The sequence below is a fragment of the Portunus trituberculatus genome, chromosome 28, assembly GCF_017591435.1.
Source record: "Portunus trituberculatus isolate SZX2019 chromosome 28, ASM1759143v1, whole genome shotgun sequence".
NCBI classification, from domain to species: Eukaryota; Metazoa; Arthropoda; class Malacostraca; order Decapoda; family Portunidae; genus Portunus; species Portunus trituberculatus.
In genome coordinates this window covers 9,946,056-9,958,555 of record NC_059282.1, presented here as the reverse complement: position 1 = coordinate 9,958,555, position 12,500 = coordinate 9,946,056, and the positions used below count along the sequence as shown (strand labels likewise).

Sequence of the window (12,500 nt, the reverse complement as noted above, 5' to 3'; positions counted from 1 at the left end):
TCCTAACTTCTTTTTTTTATTACATTTCCCTCTCAATTATCTTTCTCTTCCCTCGTTTCCCTTTACCCTTTCATTCACACCATCCATTTTCTTTAATATTTCGTTTCGTTTCGTGTAGTTTCCATTTTCTTTCCCTATTCTCTTCCCTTTAGCTTTCATTCACTACATCTACGTTTCTTTTCATTAATTTTGTATCGCCAGGGTTTCGTATCGTGCATGAAGGAGGTGAGGCGAGAGATGGTCTATTATTTCACACGTCCATTAATATCACGAAGGCAAAAATAGGAGCTAGACACGGCTGAATATTTTAACTCGATAGAAATATTTCCCCCTGAGAACCTTGTCTGGGCGTTGACTGACAGGCACACGCGCACACACACACACACACACACACACACACACAGAGAGAGAGAGAGAGAGAGAGAGAGAGAGAGAGAGAAAGGGGGGGTAAAGACAAAAAAAAACACAGGTAAATAGGTAGATTTATAAGATAGACAGGTGAACAAGTAACAGACAGACAGACAGACAGACAGAGATAAGATATGACAGGTAAACATGTAAATAGAGAGAGAAATAGATAGGTAGAGAGATACGTTAAGCTGAGTGAATAAAATAGACACAGACAGACAGACAGACAGACAGACAGACAGACAGGTAATAGCAAAGGATTTCATAATTACCTTCAAATTATTAACATTATTATCATTATCATTATTTTTATGTGAAGGGATGCAAAGTAACCTAACCTTGCTACTACTATTACTATTACTACTATTACTACTGCTACTACCACCACTACTACTACAACTACTACTACTACTACTACTACTACTACTACTACTACTACTACTACTACTACCACTACACTTACAACTCCAGTTCCTCTTGAAAGCAGAACACAGCAAGTTACAACACAATTCTAGTTATTATAAATGTTCGTTTTAAATTAATTACTAGAGAGAGAGAGAGAGAGAGAGAGAGAGAGAGAGAGAGAGAGAGAGAGAGAGAGAGAGAGAGAGAGTGTAACAATAACAAAAAAAACAGGTAAACATTTCGCATTTCCTAGCACGAGTGTAGCTTTAAATGTCCAAACGAGGTGAGTGAATGTTGAAATAATGTTGCAGGAATGTTGAACAGACGTGAAAAATGTTTGGAAATGAGAAAAATGAGTTAAAAAAAATGAAATGTCTTGATGGATAAATGAATTGATGCTAAACTATAACGGTGAAGCTGACGATAAAATTGTACGATAAAATTGTATGAGAGAGAGAGAGAGAGAGAGAGAGAGAGAGATAGTGAGTAAGTGAGTGAGTGAGTGTGCCTGTGTAGTTAGGTGTGTGAAGGCAAGCAACTCTCTCGATAAACGCTAAACATAACAACACAAATTAAGGAATCTTTTTTTTTAATAGATCGACAAAAATAATATAGAGACGTGGATAAAATGAAGGTGACTTAATGTATGTGTGAATGACGGAGTAAAATGATGATAACTGTGTACAGAAACGTTAGGAAAATGTTTGAATGTGTTGGAATGTTGCAGAGAGAGAGAGAGAGAGAGAGAGAGAGAGAGAGAGAGAGAGAGAGAGAGAGAGAGAAATAATAAAACGACAAAATAAAACAACAATAACAATAACAACAACAATAAGGTTTTGACGATGCGATAAAAAAGAAGAAAGAAAAGAAAGAAAACGAAAATTTTTTTAGAAAAAGAGAAAGGACAAAATAAAAAATGAAAAGAAAGAAAATAAAAGAAAACGAATAAAAAAAAGAGACCGAGAGAAAAGAGAGAAAGAATAAAATAAATAAATAAATAAAAGCAAAACAAGGGAAAGTGTGCATAATTCCCACCATAGACACGGGAATACAAGCGACGCACCTGCATTCATTCATCCGCCCCGTGCAAAACTCAACACACACACACACACACACACACACACACACACACACACACACACACACACACACACACACACACACGTTGTCACCTCAATATTATTTTTTCAAAACGACACTAGCCTTGAAAAATGAACACTCTCTCTCTCTCTCTCTCTCTCTCTAAAAATGTTATATAGGAAAGCCTCAACACGGCCTGAAAGTTATTAATGATTGTCCAGGCCTCGAGAGAGAGAGAGAGAGAGAGAGAGAGAGAGAGAGAGAGAGAGAGAGAGAGAGAGAGAGAGAGAGAGACCCGAAACTAAAAACAAAACAACGAAAACAATATTGCATACACTTCCATAAACAAAACAAACAAATTAAGCAAAACAAACAAAACAAAATAACCAAATAGCATTATTCAACATTACATTTCAACAAGATAAAAGAATACAAAAGCAATATCATTTTTTTATTACTACTAAATAAATACTCTCTCTCTCTCTCTCTCTCTCTCTCTCTTTTTGTCATAATAACTACTGCAGTCATTAAAATATACTACATTATTATATACAGTGCTCTCTCTCTCTCTCTCTCTCTCTCTCTCTCTCTAGTGCATCATTATGAAACATTATCATAACAAGAGGCGTTATAGAAACAAATGTATGAATCTGTGTGTGTGTGTGTGTGTGTGTGTGTGTGTGTGTGTGTGTGTGTGTGTGTGTGTGTACTCTAGAACGCACTGCCATAAATATAGGAAAAAAATAACAGGTTTTCATGAGCGAGACACACACACACACACACACACACACACACACACACACACACACACACACACACACACACCGTCTGACCTTAAATCTTGGAAAGGTCAACATTATCTCTACTTCACTTCCGCCCCCAAAAACCTTCGTTCAGGAAGAGAGAGAGAGAGAGAGAGAGAGAGAGAGAGAGAGAGAGAGAGAGAGAGGTACTGATAGGGTAGAGATAGTAGAAGCAGTGGTGGTGGTTGTGCTCTCTCTCTCTCTCTCTCTCTCTCTCTCTCTCTAAACCTGTTTGGGGGTAGCAAGGAGATCGGGGGAGGTAGGATGGCCTTGGGTTCTTGTCCGCCCGTCCTCATACAAGGAATGGGGGATTACACACACACACACACACACACACACACACACACACACACACACACACACACACACACACACACATACATTAGTCATTTTCCATCACACGTTTCCTTTACAAGTTCAAACGAATAAGAGAGCTTTTAGTTTAATCTTGTGTGTGTGTGTGTGTGTGTGTGTGTGTGTGTGTGTGTGTGTGTGTGTGTGTGTGTGCTGCCCTGGCCGCCACAGCTCAAAGATGTCAATATATTATAAGAGAACACAAAGACGACGAGGTGGTGGTGGTGGTGGTATGTCTGTCTGCCTGCCTGGCCTGCCTTCCTGCCTGCCCCAGCCTACCCTGTCCTCTGTCCCGTCCCTCTCCGCCCTCTACCCTCTGCCTCCCCAGCCTGACTGACTGACTGGTGGTGGTGGTGGTGGTATGAGTGCGTGCGTGTGTGTGCACTGAAATTACGTGTCAAGTATTTCTCGTGTGGTTTTGATATGTGTGTGTGTGTGTGTGTGTGTGTGTGTGTGTGTGTGTGTGTGTGTGTGTGTGTGTAGTGCGGGCGACTGGAGTGAGTCAGGGTAAGTTGCGGAGTCCCACACACACACACACACACACAGGTGAGGGGGTGGCGTGGGGGTGTGCCGCAGCAGCAACAGCAGTACAGTAGGGTAGGACAGGGTACAGTACCTGCTCTGAGGCGTCGCGTGGGAGGTGCCGCACCAAAAGGTATCGTCCGTTGTGGAATTGTCTCTTGAGTTCGTAGATGCGCCTCTTGACGGCCTCCTCCTCGTCCACCTCCCAGGTGTTGTGGTCCGAGGCAGGGGGCGAGGCTGAGTCCTCCCCGGGCCAGAAGGCGCCGCCCGTGGTCACGGACACCAGGGAGTAGTTGGTATACAGCTGCATGTTGGCGCCCAGCTGCTGCTGCGGCGCGCTGAAGGCATCGGTGGAGCTGGCCGCCATCCTCACACACACTGCACACCGCTCACCGCGACACGCCGCCACTCGTCGGCGGGGCACCACACACACTGACTCTGCCGCGCCGCGCCTTTCAAACTCCCCACGCCCGCCCGGCCCCGCCCCTACCATTGGTCCAGCCAGCCGCCGGGGCCGCCACGCAGCCAATCCCCTGCCCGCCTCACGCCGCCACGTTCATTCAAAACAGAAGTGCCGCCCGCGCCGCCCCAGCTCAACAAGTGGGACTTTACACTCCATATTTCCCCGCCGCAAGGTCCCCAGCACCCCAGGCTGCGCCGCCAGGCCACAGCGAGGCACGCCCGTGCCCTGGCCCACTGGGAATACGCCGGGCACGCCGCCTGAGGGCAGCACGGGACGGGGAACATGCATCTCCTGACGTTAGGTTTGAAAATCTGGCACGTGGGGGCGTTTTCGACGCGTACACAAACACACACACACCTTGCACCACACAAACACACGTTCCCTCGTGGTTCACACAATACATGCAGGCACAAAAACAGTGCACAGCGGCCCTACCCGGCGTGGGCGAGGCATGACAGCCGCCACTAAAAACCCGAGCGAGCGGGGACGCGGCTGTGAGGCGGCTGTTCCATTTCCTGGGGACATTTTTCACAATCAAAGTCAGAGATTTCCATTATGGTCCCGGCGCGGGTGACGCACCTCCTCAAAACACACACGCGGCGTATTTCAGGGCGAGAAAACCCACCGCGCCCGCCGCGCCTCCCCTGCCCTTCTCTCTCCTCCCGCCCACCATCCCCACCACCACCACGCTGACGGGAAGACATTAAGACAAAAGACTTTTCTGGAACGAGGACTAGAGGCGCGCCGAGACCCAGGGAGGCTGATGAATAAACAAATGAGTGTGCATGTGTATGTATACGTAAAGCCAGACACTTGCCATGTGCACTTACTCACGCACACGGAGGTTTAAAGAGGCAGGCGTGTTAAGTTTCCCGTGTTACGTAAGTTCCCCCTCTCCCCCGCCCCCGAGTGATGCTGCGCCGCCTTCCCTGTGTTATCTTTAAATACCTTTGACTGTAATGTGACGACGTTTTTCATTCATAAGCATGTGAGATTGGAGGCAGTCCAGTTCCCTAATGCAACACATAAAAACTCTCTCTCTCTCTCTCTCTCTCTCTCTCTCTCTCTCTGTGTGTGTGTGTGTGTGTGGGATGAAAAAACTGATGATGTTAAATGAAAAACCAAAATTCTCTCTCTCTCTCTCTCTCTCTCTCTCTCTCTCTCTCTCTCTCTCTCTCTCGTTAACCAGAAAAAAAATAAGGAAAAGACAAAAATCTCTCTCTCTCTCTCTCTCTCTCTCTCTCTCTCTGGACGGGAATTACTGTTATAACCTTTACAGAACAAATCCCGCATGACACTCACTCGTAACTCTTGAGGGCGGCGTGGTGGGAGCGGCTAGAATCAGCTGACGACAGGCGGAGAGACCGAGGAAGGGAAGACCAGCTGTTTGTGTCTCGCCTCGCCTCGCTTCGCCTCACTGTTGCCATCTCTGCGTTGCATCCCTTTCTGTAACACACTTATTGACTCATTTTAAAAGCTGTATTCGAATATAGACTATCTTAAAGGTGTTTTTTTTTTATAGTCCCAGTGGTGTATTAATGAGATTTCTTTCGTGAAATAGTTCAAAAAGGCTTCTTATCTCTGTGGCCTTTGAAAATAGTAGTAGTGTTGGTAGGTACGAGGAGAGCGTCACAGAATGCTTGGTTTAAACTGGAAGATAAACACGGTTATTAGGTAATACTGTGATGTGAGTGTGTGATCTTAGTTTGTTATTGCGGAGAGAGAGAGAGAGAGAGAGAGAGAGAGAGAGGTGGGCGTGTGCGTTTGTTTTGATAGTGTTAGTTCCTATTGTTATTCTTATTATTATTATGTTTATAGTATAAACAGCAGCAGCAGCAGCAGCAGCAGCAGCAGTAGTAGTAGTAGTAGCAGCAGCAGCAGTGATAGCAGTAGCAGCAGCAACAGTGCTGGCAGCAGTAGTAGTAGCAGTAGTAGCAGCAGTACAGTAGTGGCAGCGGCAGTAGCAGCAGCAGCAGCAGCAGCAGCAGCAGCAGTTGCTGTTGGCGTGCAGTGCAGCAGAACCAGCAGCAGCAGCAGCAGCAGCAGTAGCAGTGGCAGCGGCAGCAGCAGCAGCGGTAGCAGTAATAATAGCAGCAGCAGTAGTTGTTGTTTGCAGCAGCAGCAGCAGCAGTAGCAGCAGCAGCAGCAGCAGCAGCAGCAGCAGCAGTAGCAGCAGCAGCAGCAGTAGCAATGGCAACGGCAGCAGTAGCAGTAATAATAGTAGAAGTAGTAGTTGTTGTTTTGCAGTAGTAGTAGTAGTAGTAGTAGTAGTAGTAGTAGTAGTAGTAGTAGTAGCAGCAGTAGTAGTAGTAGTAGTAGTAGTAGTAGTAGTAACAGCAGCAGTATTAGTAAACAAATATATAAATAGATAAAATGCTCCGTTTTTTTTCTTTTCTTTGTGGATTTTATAAAGCATTTTTTTTATCATCAAATATTTTAACGTGAATTACAGAAGCGTATCTTTTAGTAGTGTAATATTGGCTGTATTACTGGAAAAATGTGTGTGTGTGTGTGTGTGTGTGTGTGTGTGTGTGTGTGTGTGTGTGTGTGTGTGTGTGTGTGTGTGTGTGTGTGTGCGGTTTCACCAAATTGAAGTGTTATGCAAATGAGGCTTTTACGTGGAAGATAAAAATGTTACAACACCAAGAACACTAAAGTAATAGTAGTAGTAGTAGTAGTAGTAGTAGTAGTAGTATTTGTGGTAGTAGTAGTAGTAATAGTAATGGTAGTAGTAGCAGTAGTAGTGGTTAAGGTGATGGTGGTGGTGGTAGTAGTAGTAGTAGTAGTAGTAGTAGTAGTAGTAGTAGTAAAGGTGGTGGTAGTAGTAGTAGTAGTAGTAGTAGTAGTAGTAGTAGTAGTAGTAGTAGTAGTAGCTGGTACCACCACCACCACCACCACCAACAACAACAACAACAACAACAAGCACCAATACCACACAATACCCTAAAAAACACACCAGGAAATCCCAAAACCTCTTAAATATCAGAGAGAGAGAGAGAGAGAGAGAGAGAGAGAGAGAGAGAGAGAGAGAGTGGGGACGGCACGCGAGGTGGTGTGTCGCGGCGCCATCTTGGTCAGTCTAGCCCCAGCACTTGAGGGGGTTACCGTGGCTATGACCCCTCCCAGTCACCAGTCTCGGGTCACAGTCACCAGGAGAAGGATAATGATGCCAAATAACCCGCGTCTCATGGCCATCTAGGTCCTGTAAGGTCATGAGTGATGGGGGAGGAGAGAGGAGGGGATGTGAGGGAGCTAATCCGCCATCTTGCCCTACCTCCACACGCTATAGATGTTACCTTCCTTTTCCTTTCGTTTCCCGTTTTCTTTTCTTTCGTTGGGGTTGTTTTAATTGCAGGGGAAAATTAACTTGTTTTTTTTTTTTTTTTTTTTTCCCGCGTTTCGTGTTTATCTATCTATATTTTTGTTGTTTGTTCTCCCAGCCTTTGTTCTGCCCGCGGTTTTTTATAGTTATTATATTTCTGTCTTACTGTTGCTATTATTTTTTTTCCTCCTCTCTCTCTCTCTCTCTCTCTCTCTCTCTCTCTCTCTCTCTCTCCTCTAATTACTTGTGTGTGTGTGTGTGTGTGTGTGTGTGTGTGTGTGTACCACTGTTTATCCGTCTGGATCTATATGGGTCTAGAGAGAGAGAGAGAGAGAGAGAGAGAGAGAGAGAGAGAGAGAGAGAGGAACGTTTTATAGTCTCCTTCTACCTTCCCGCCCCCCCTCTCTCTCTCTCTCTCACACACACAAACCCCACAAACAAAAACACACACACACACACACACACACACACACACACACACACACACACACACATCCTTCTTACTCTCTAACAGCGGATGTCACCAATTAGTCTCGTAACCCGCACTGAACCAGGTGTGTGGGATGACAGATGTGGAATGACAGGTATGGGTTGTGCTATATACTCGCCCAATTGCACTACAATACATAGCTGCAGGTGTGGTGAGGTGTGGTGACTTATGGGCAGGTGTAGACAGGTGTGGGTAGGTGTGGAAAGGAATTTAGCAGGTGTGGAGCAGGTGTGTACTGCCTAGAACTGCTTATACTGGTATGTTTTGTATTTATGTTTCAGGAGGAGGAGGAGGAGGAGGAGGAGGAGGAGGAGGAGGAGGAGGATAAAAAGACACTTAGACATTAGAAATAGGAGAAGGAGGAAGACGGAGAGGAATAAGAGAAGGGAATAAAAAAGGAAAACAAAGAGAAGATAGAAGGAAAAGAAAAGAAAACAAGAGAGAGAGAGAGAGAGAGAGAGAGAGAGAGAGAGAGAGAGAGAGAGAGAGAGAGAGAGAGAGAGAGAGAGCAAAGAAGAAAAAATGTAGAAGGAAACAAGGTAGAGAAAAAGGAAAAAAGAGGAGGAGATAGAACAAGAGACGAAGAAAGAGGAAGAAAACAAAGAGGAAGAAGAAAAGAAGAGTATAGAGACACAAGCAAAGAAGAGAAGAAGAAGAAAAAGAAGAAAAAGAAAAAGAAAAAGGAGAAATACAAACACAGAACGAAGATAAGAAGAAAGAAAGTAGTAGTAGTAGTGGTAATAGTAGTAATAATAGTAGTAGTAGTAGTAGTAGTAGTAGTAGTAGTAGTAGTAGTAGTAGTAGTAGTAGTAGACAAGTTACCTCACCTAACCTTTAATTTTCTCGCTAACAATCTTTCCCCAACTCAAATCCCTCACCTACCCACTCCCTTTACACCCCCCACCCCCAACTCTCTCTCTCTCTCTCTCTCTCTCTCTCTCTTTCACGTCAAGTTACATCATGTCCCAGCGTACATCAGCAGCTGGCCCTCTGAGACGTCACCAGGCCAGCCAGAGGGACACACACAGTAACTAACACGCCGCTTATCGTAGTTTATCCTTCCCTCGACACTCATTTATCGACCACTGTGCTAGACAAGGAAGAACAGTTGGGTGGGTGGGTGAACTGAGTGTCTCCTTCCTTCCCTCCCTCCTTCCGTCTCTCTTTCTCTCTACCTCTCTTATCTCTCTCTATCTCTCTCTCTGTCTCTGTCTCTATATCTTGCTCTCTTTCTTTATTTCTTTCTCCTCGACTTTCTTGTCTTCTATTTCTCTCTGTGTTTCTTCTTTTCCTGTTTTTTTTCTTCTTTTTGTTCTCTTTGTTTCCTTCTCTTTGTCTTTACGTTCTTCCTTTCTCTCTCTCTTTCTCTCTTTCACTTTCTCGTCTTCCTCCTTTCGTCCTCTCGTCTCCTCTTTCCCTTCCTTATTTTCTCATTTCTGTCCCTCTTTCGTTTTCTCGTTCTCTTTCTCTTTCTCTCTTTTTCCCATCTTCTCGTCTCTGTCTCTCCTTTCCCTTCTTTTCTTCCTCGCCTTCTTGTTCTTCTTTCCTTTTCTTCATCTTTTCGTTCTCTATTTCTCTTTCCTTCTCTCTTCCTCCTCCATCTCCGCCTTCTCTTCCTCGTCATCCTCGTCATCTTCTCTCTCTCTCTCTCTCTCTCTCTCTCTCTCTCTCTCTCTCTCTCTCTCTCTCTCTCCTTCTCTCCATCTTCTCGTTTCTTCTTGTCCTGCCCTTCTTCGTCTTCTCCACCCCTCTTTCTCTCTCATCTTCGTCTTCTCGTTCTCTCTCTCTTTCTCTCTTTCTCTCAACCAGACACACGTGAAAAAAAAAAAAAAGAGAGCGAGGTTGAGGAACGAGACGAGAGAAAAAAAAAGTGTTGTATCGTTTTCTCAAACACTTCCAAGACTTATCTCAAGTTGAAACGGAGCTTTGAGTCTTGAGCAAGTTTTTTTTTTTTCTTTCTTCTTTACGGGTTTTTTCACTTTCATTTTTTTGCGTGTGTGTGATTCCAGGGATAGTTTTAAGGAGGATGCTACGATATACTAACAGGCTCCAGTGTGTGTTATTGGCGTTCTGAAGACAGTTTCTATGATCGTAGTAGGTGGGATACAAAAAAAGGATTCCAACATCAACACGCTGTAGTTGATATTGTTGTATTTTCAAGAGAGGTTTACATGATTCCAGTGACAGTTTGACACGTTTCCAGCATCATAACAAGGTGTAGTGGGTGTTATTGAGGTTTTGAAGGAGGTTTTCGTGATTCCAAAGACAGAATAGCAAGAATTCTGCATCATAACAGGCTTTCAAGGGTGTTTTATTGATTCCAGTGGTAATTTTAGAAGGATTCAGCACTGTTAAGGCAGTAGTAGACGTTATTTGGGTTTTAAAGGGAGTTTTCGTGATTCCAGAGACAGATTAACAAGAATTCTGCATCATAATAAGCTTTGAAGGGTGTTTTATTGATACCAGTGGCAGTTTTAAGAGGATTCAACGCTGTTAGTAGATTAATTCATCAGTAGTAGACGTTATTGAGGTTTGAAAGCAGTTTTCGTGATTCCAGAGACAGTGACAAGAATTTTACATCATAAGAGGCTTTCAAGGGTGTTTCATTGACTCCAGTGACAGTTTTAAAAGCATTCAGCTATGATAAGTAGTCCTGACAGACTATAATGGACGTTATGGAGGTTTAAATGCAGTTTCCATGATTTCAGAGACAAATTAGCAAGAATTCTGCAATATAACAAGCTTGCAAGAGTATTTTATTGATTTCAGTGGCAGTTTTAGGAGGATTCAAGACTGTTTGTAGGTTAATTCATCTGTAGTGGACGTTATTAAGGTTTTGAAGGGAGTTTTCGTGATTCCAGAGACAGATTGGTAAAAGTTCCGCATCATAACAGGCTTTCAAGGGTGTTTTATTGACTCCAATGGCAGTTTTAGAAGCTAAAGCTATAATGAACGTTATCGAGGTGTTGAAGGGAGTTTCCGTGATTCCAGAGACAGATTAGCAAGAATTCTGCAACATTATAAGCCTTCAAGAGTGGTTTATTGATTCCAGTGGCAGTTTAAAGAAAGATTTCGCTGTGATAGCTAGTTTTGACAGGCTGTAGTGGACGTTATTGGGGTTTTCAAGGGAGTTTACGTGATTCCAGAGACAGATTAGCAAGAATTCTGCATCATTATAAGCTTTCAAGAGTGTTTTATTGATTCCAGTGGCAGTTTAAAATAAGATTTCGCCGTGATAACTAGTTCTGACAGGCTGTAGTGGACGTTATTGGGGTTTTCAAGTTTCCGTGATTCCAGAGACAGATTAGCAAGAATTATGCAATATAACAAGCTTTGAAATGTGTTTTATTGCTTCCAGTGGCAGTTATAGAAGGACTCCACACCGCTAACTCCTTCTGACGGTCCTGGCTATTGTAAAGACTCAGAAGGAAGTTTCCGTGCTGGAGGCAGTTTAACACATCATCCTATTGGACACTATTGAAGCTTTGAAGGGTGTTTTTATGATTCCAGTGGGTAGATTAGGAACAAGTCAAGGCATCAGGGGCAGAAAAACACCCTTGGGAACCGGGCTAATCATCTCCGTGGCCTTTGAAAACCGTGACGCGGGAGAACAAAGCGCTTCTGAACACGGGGCCCGCCAAGCTCACTGCACGGGCGCGGGTCACAGACATCCGCTGATTATAGTGTTACACGCTCCTATTAAACCTAATCAGCGTGAATTAAGGGATTTCTTCTAAATGCGCCATCAATTAAGGGATAAATGGAAGGATAGTGTGTGTGTGTATGTGTATGTGTGGTTGTGAGTGTGCGTGCGTGTGTGTGTGTGTGTGTGTGTGTGTGAGTGTGTCAGTCTGTTTCATTTCTAATATCACGGTTTGTTTCTATTCATTTGTCACTCTAACTTGTTTTTTTTTTTTTTTTATTGAAATGACGCATGGAGGAAGAGAGAGAGAGAGAGAGAGAGAGAGAGAGTGGTTAGTTTGTTTTACGTCGATTTATGAGTATTTGCGTGTGCGTGTGTACGTGTGCGTGTGTGAGTGAGTCATTCTCTCTAACATAATACCATGCTCAGCCACGCTCCAGTGTTGCGCTATATTGAAAACAACACACGCACGAACAAACCTCGCAAAAGTTACGTTATACCTCAAAATAGCTGAATTTGCGTGTTTGAGTGCGTTTGTGTGTGTTTGCGTGTGTTTGCGTGTGTTTGCGTGCGTTTGCGTATGTTTGAGTATGTTTGCGTGCGTTTGCGTGTGTTTGCGTATGTTTGCGTGCGTTTGCGTGTGATTGCGTGTGTTTGCGTGCGTGCATCGTCCTTCCACGCTCCGATGTCACTGTATATTGAAACACATAAATACACCTCTTTATATACAGATTTGCGTGTGTGTGCGTGTGTGTGTGCGTGTGTGTGAGAGCGTCAATCTGCATATCAAAACACCACGCTACGTTTTCTCTTCATCCTTGAGCAACAGAAAACGAGAAACAGAGAGAGAGAGAGAGAGAGAGAGAGAGAGAGAGAGAGAGAGAGAGAGAATAATAACAAAAGAAAGGAAAAAGAAGAAAGACAGGTTGCTTTTCCTCTTCTTTCTCATTTCTTTCACCTGTTATCAAAATTATTCGTTTTCTTCATTATTTTTCACTCACATACTTCAC

The 12,500-nt window shown here is 43.9% G+C and overlaps 1 protein-coding gene across 1 annotated transcript in view; it reads right to left on the bottom strand.

Moving 5' to 3' along the window:
- Positions 1-4,480, bottom strand: part of LOC123510284 (ribonucleoprotein PTB-binding 1-like) — a 118,564-nt gene extending 114,084 nt beyond the window's left edge. The window contains exon 1 of the mRNA XM_045265284.1: positions 3,667-4,480. Coding sequence (XP_045121219.1) covers positions 3,667-4,065 — 399 coding nt within the window. The 5' untranslated portion in view covers positions 4,066-4,480. The remainder of the gene's footprint in view (positions 1-3,666) is intronic.
- Between the last annotated feature and the right edge of the window lie 8,020 nt (positions 4,481-12,500).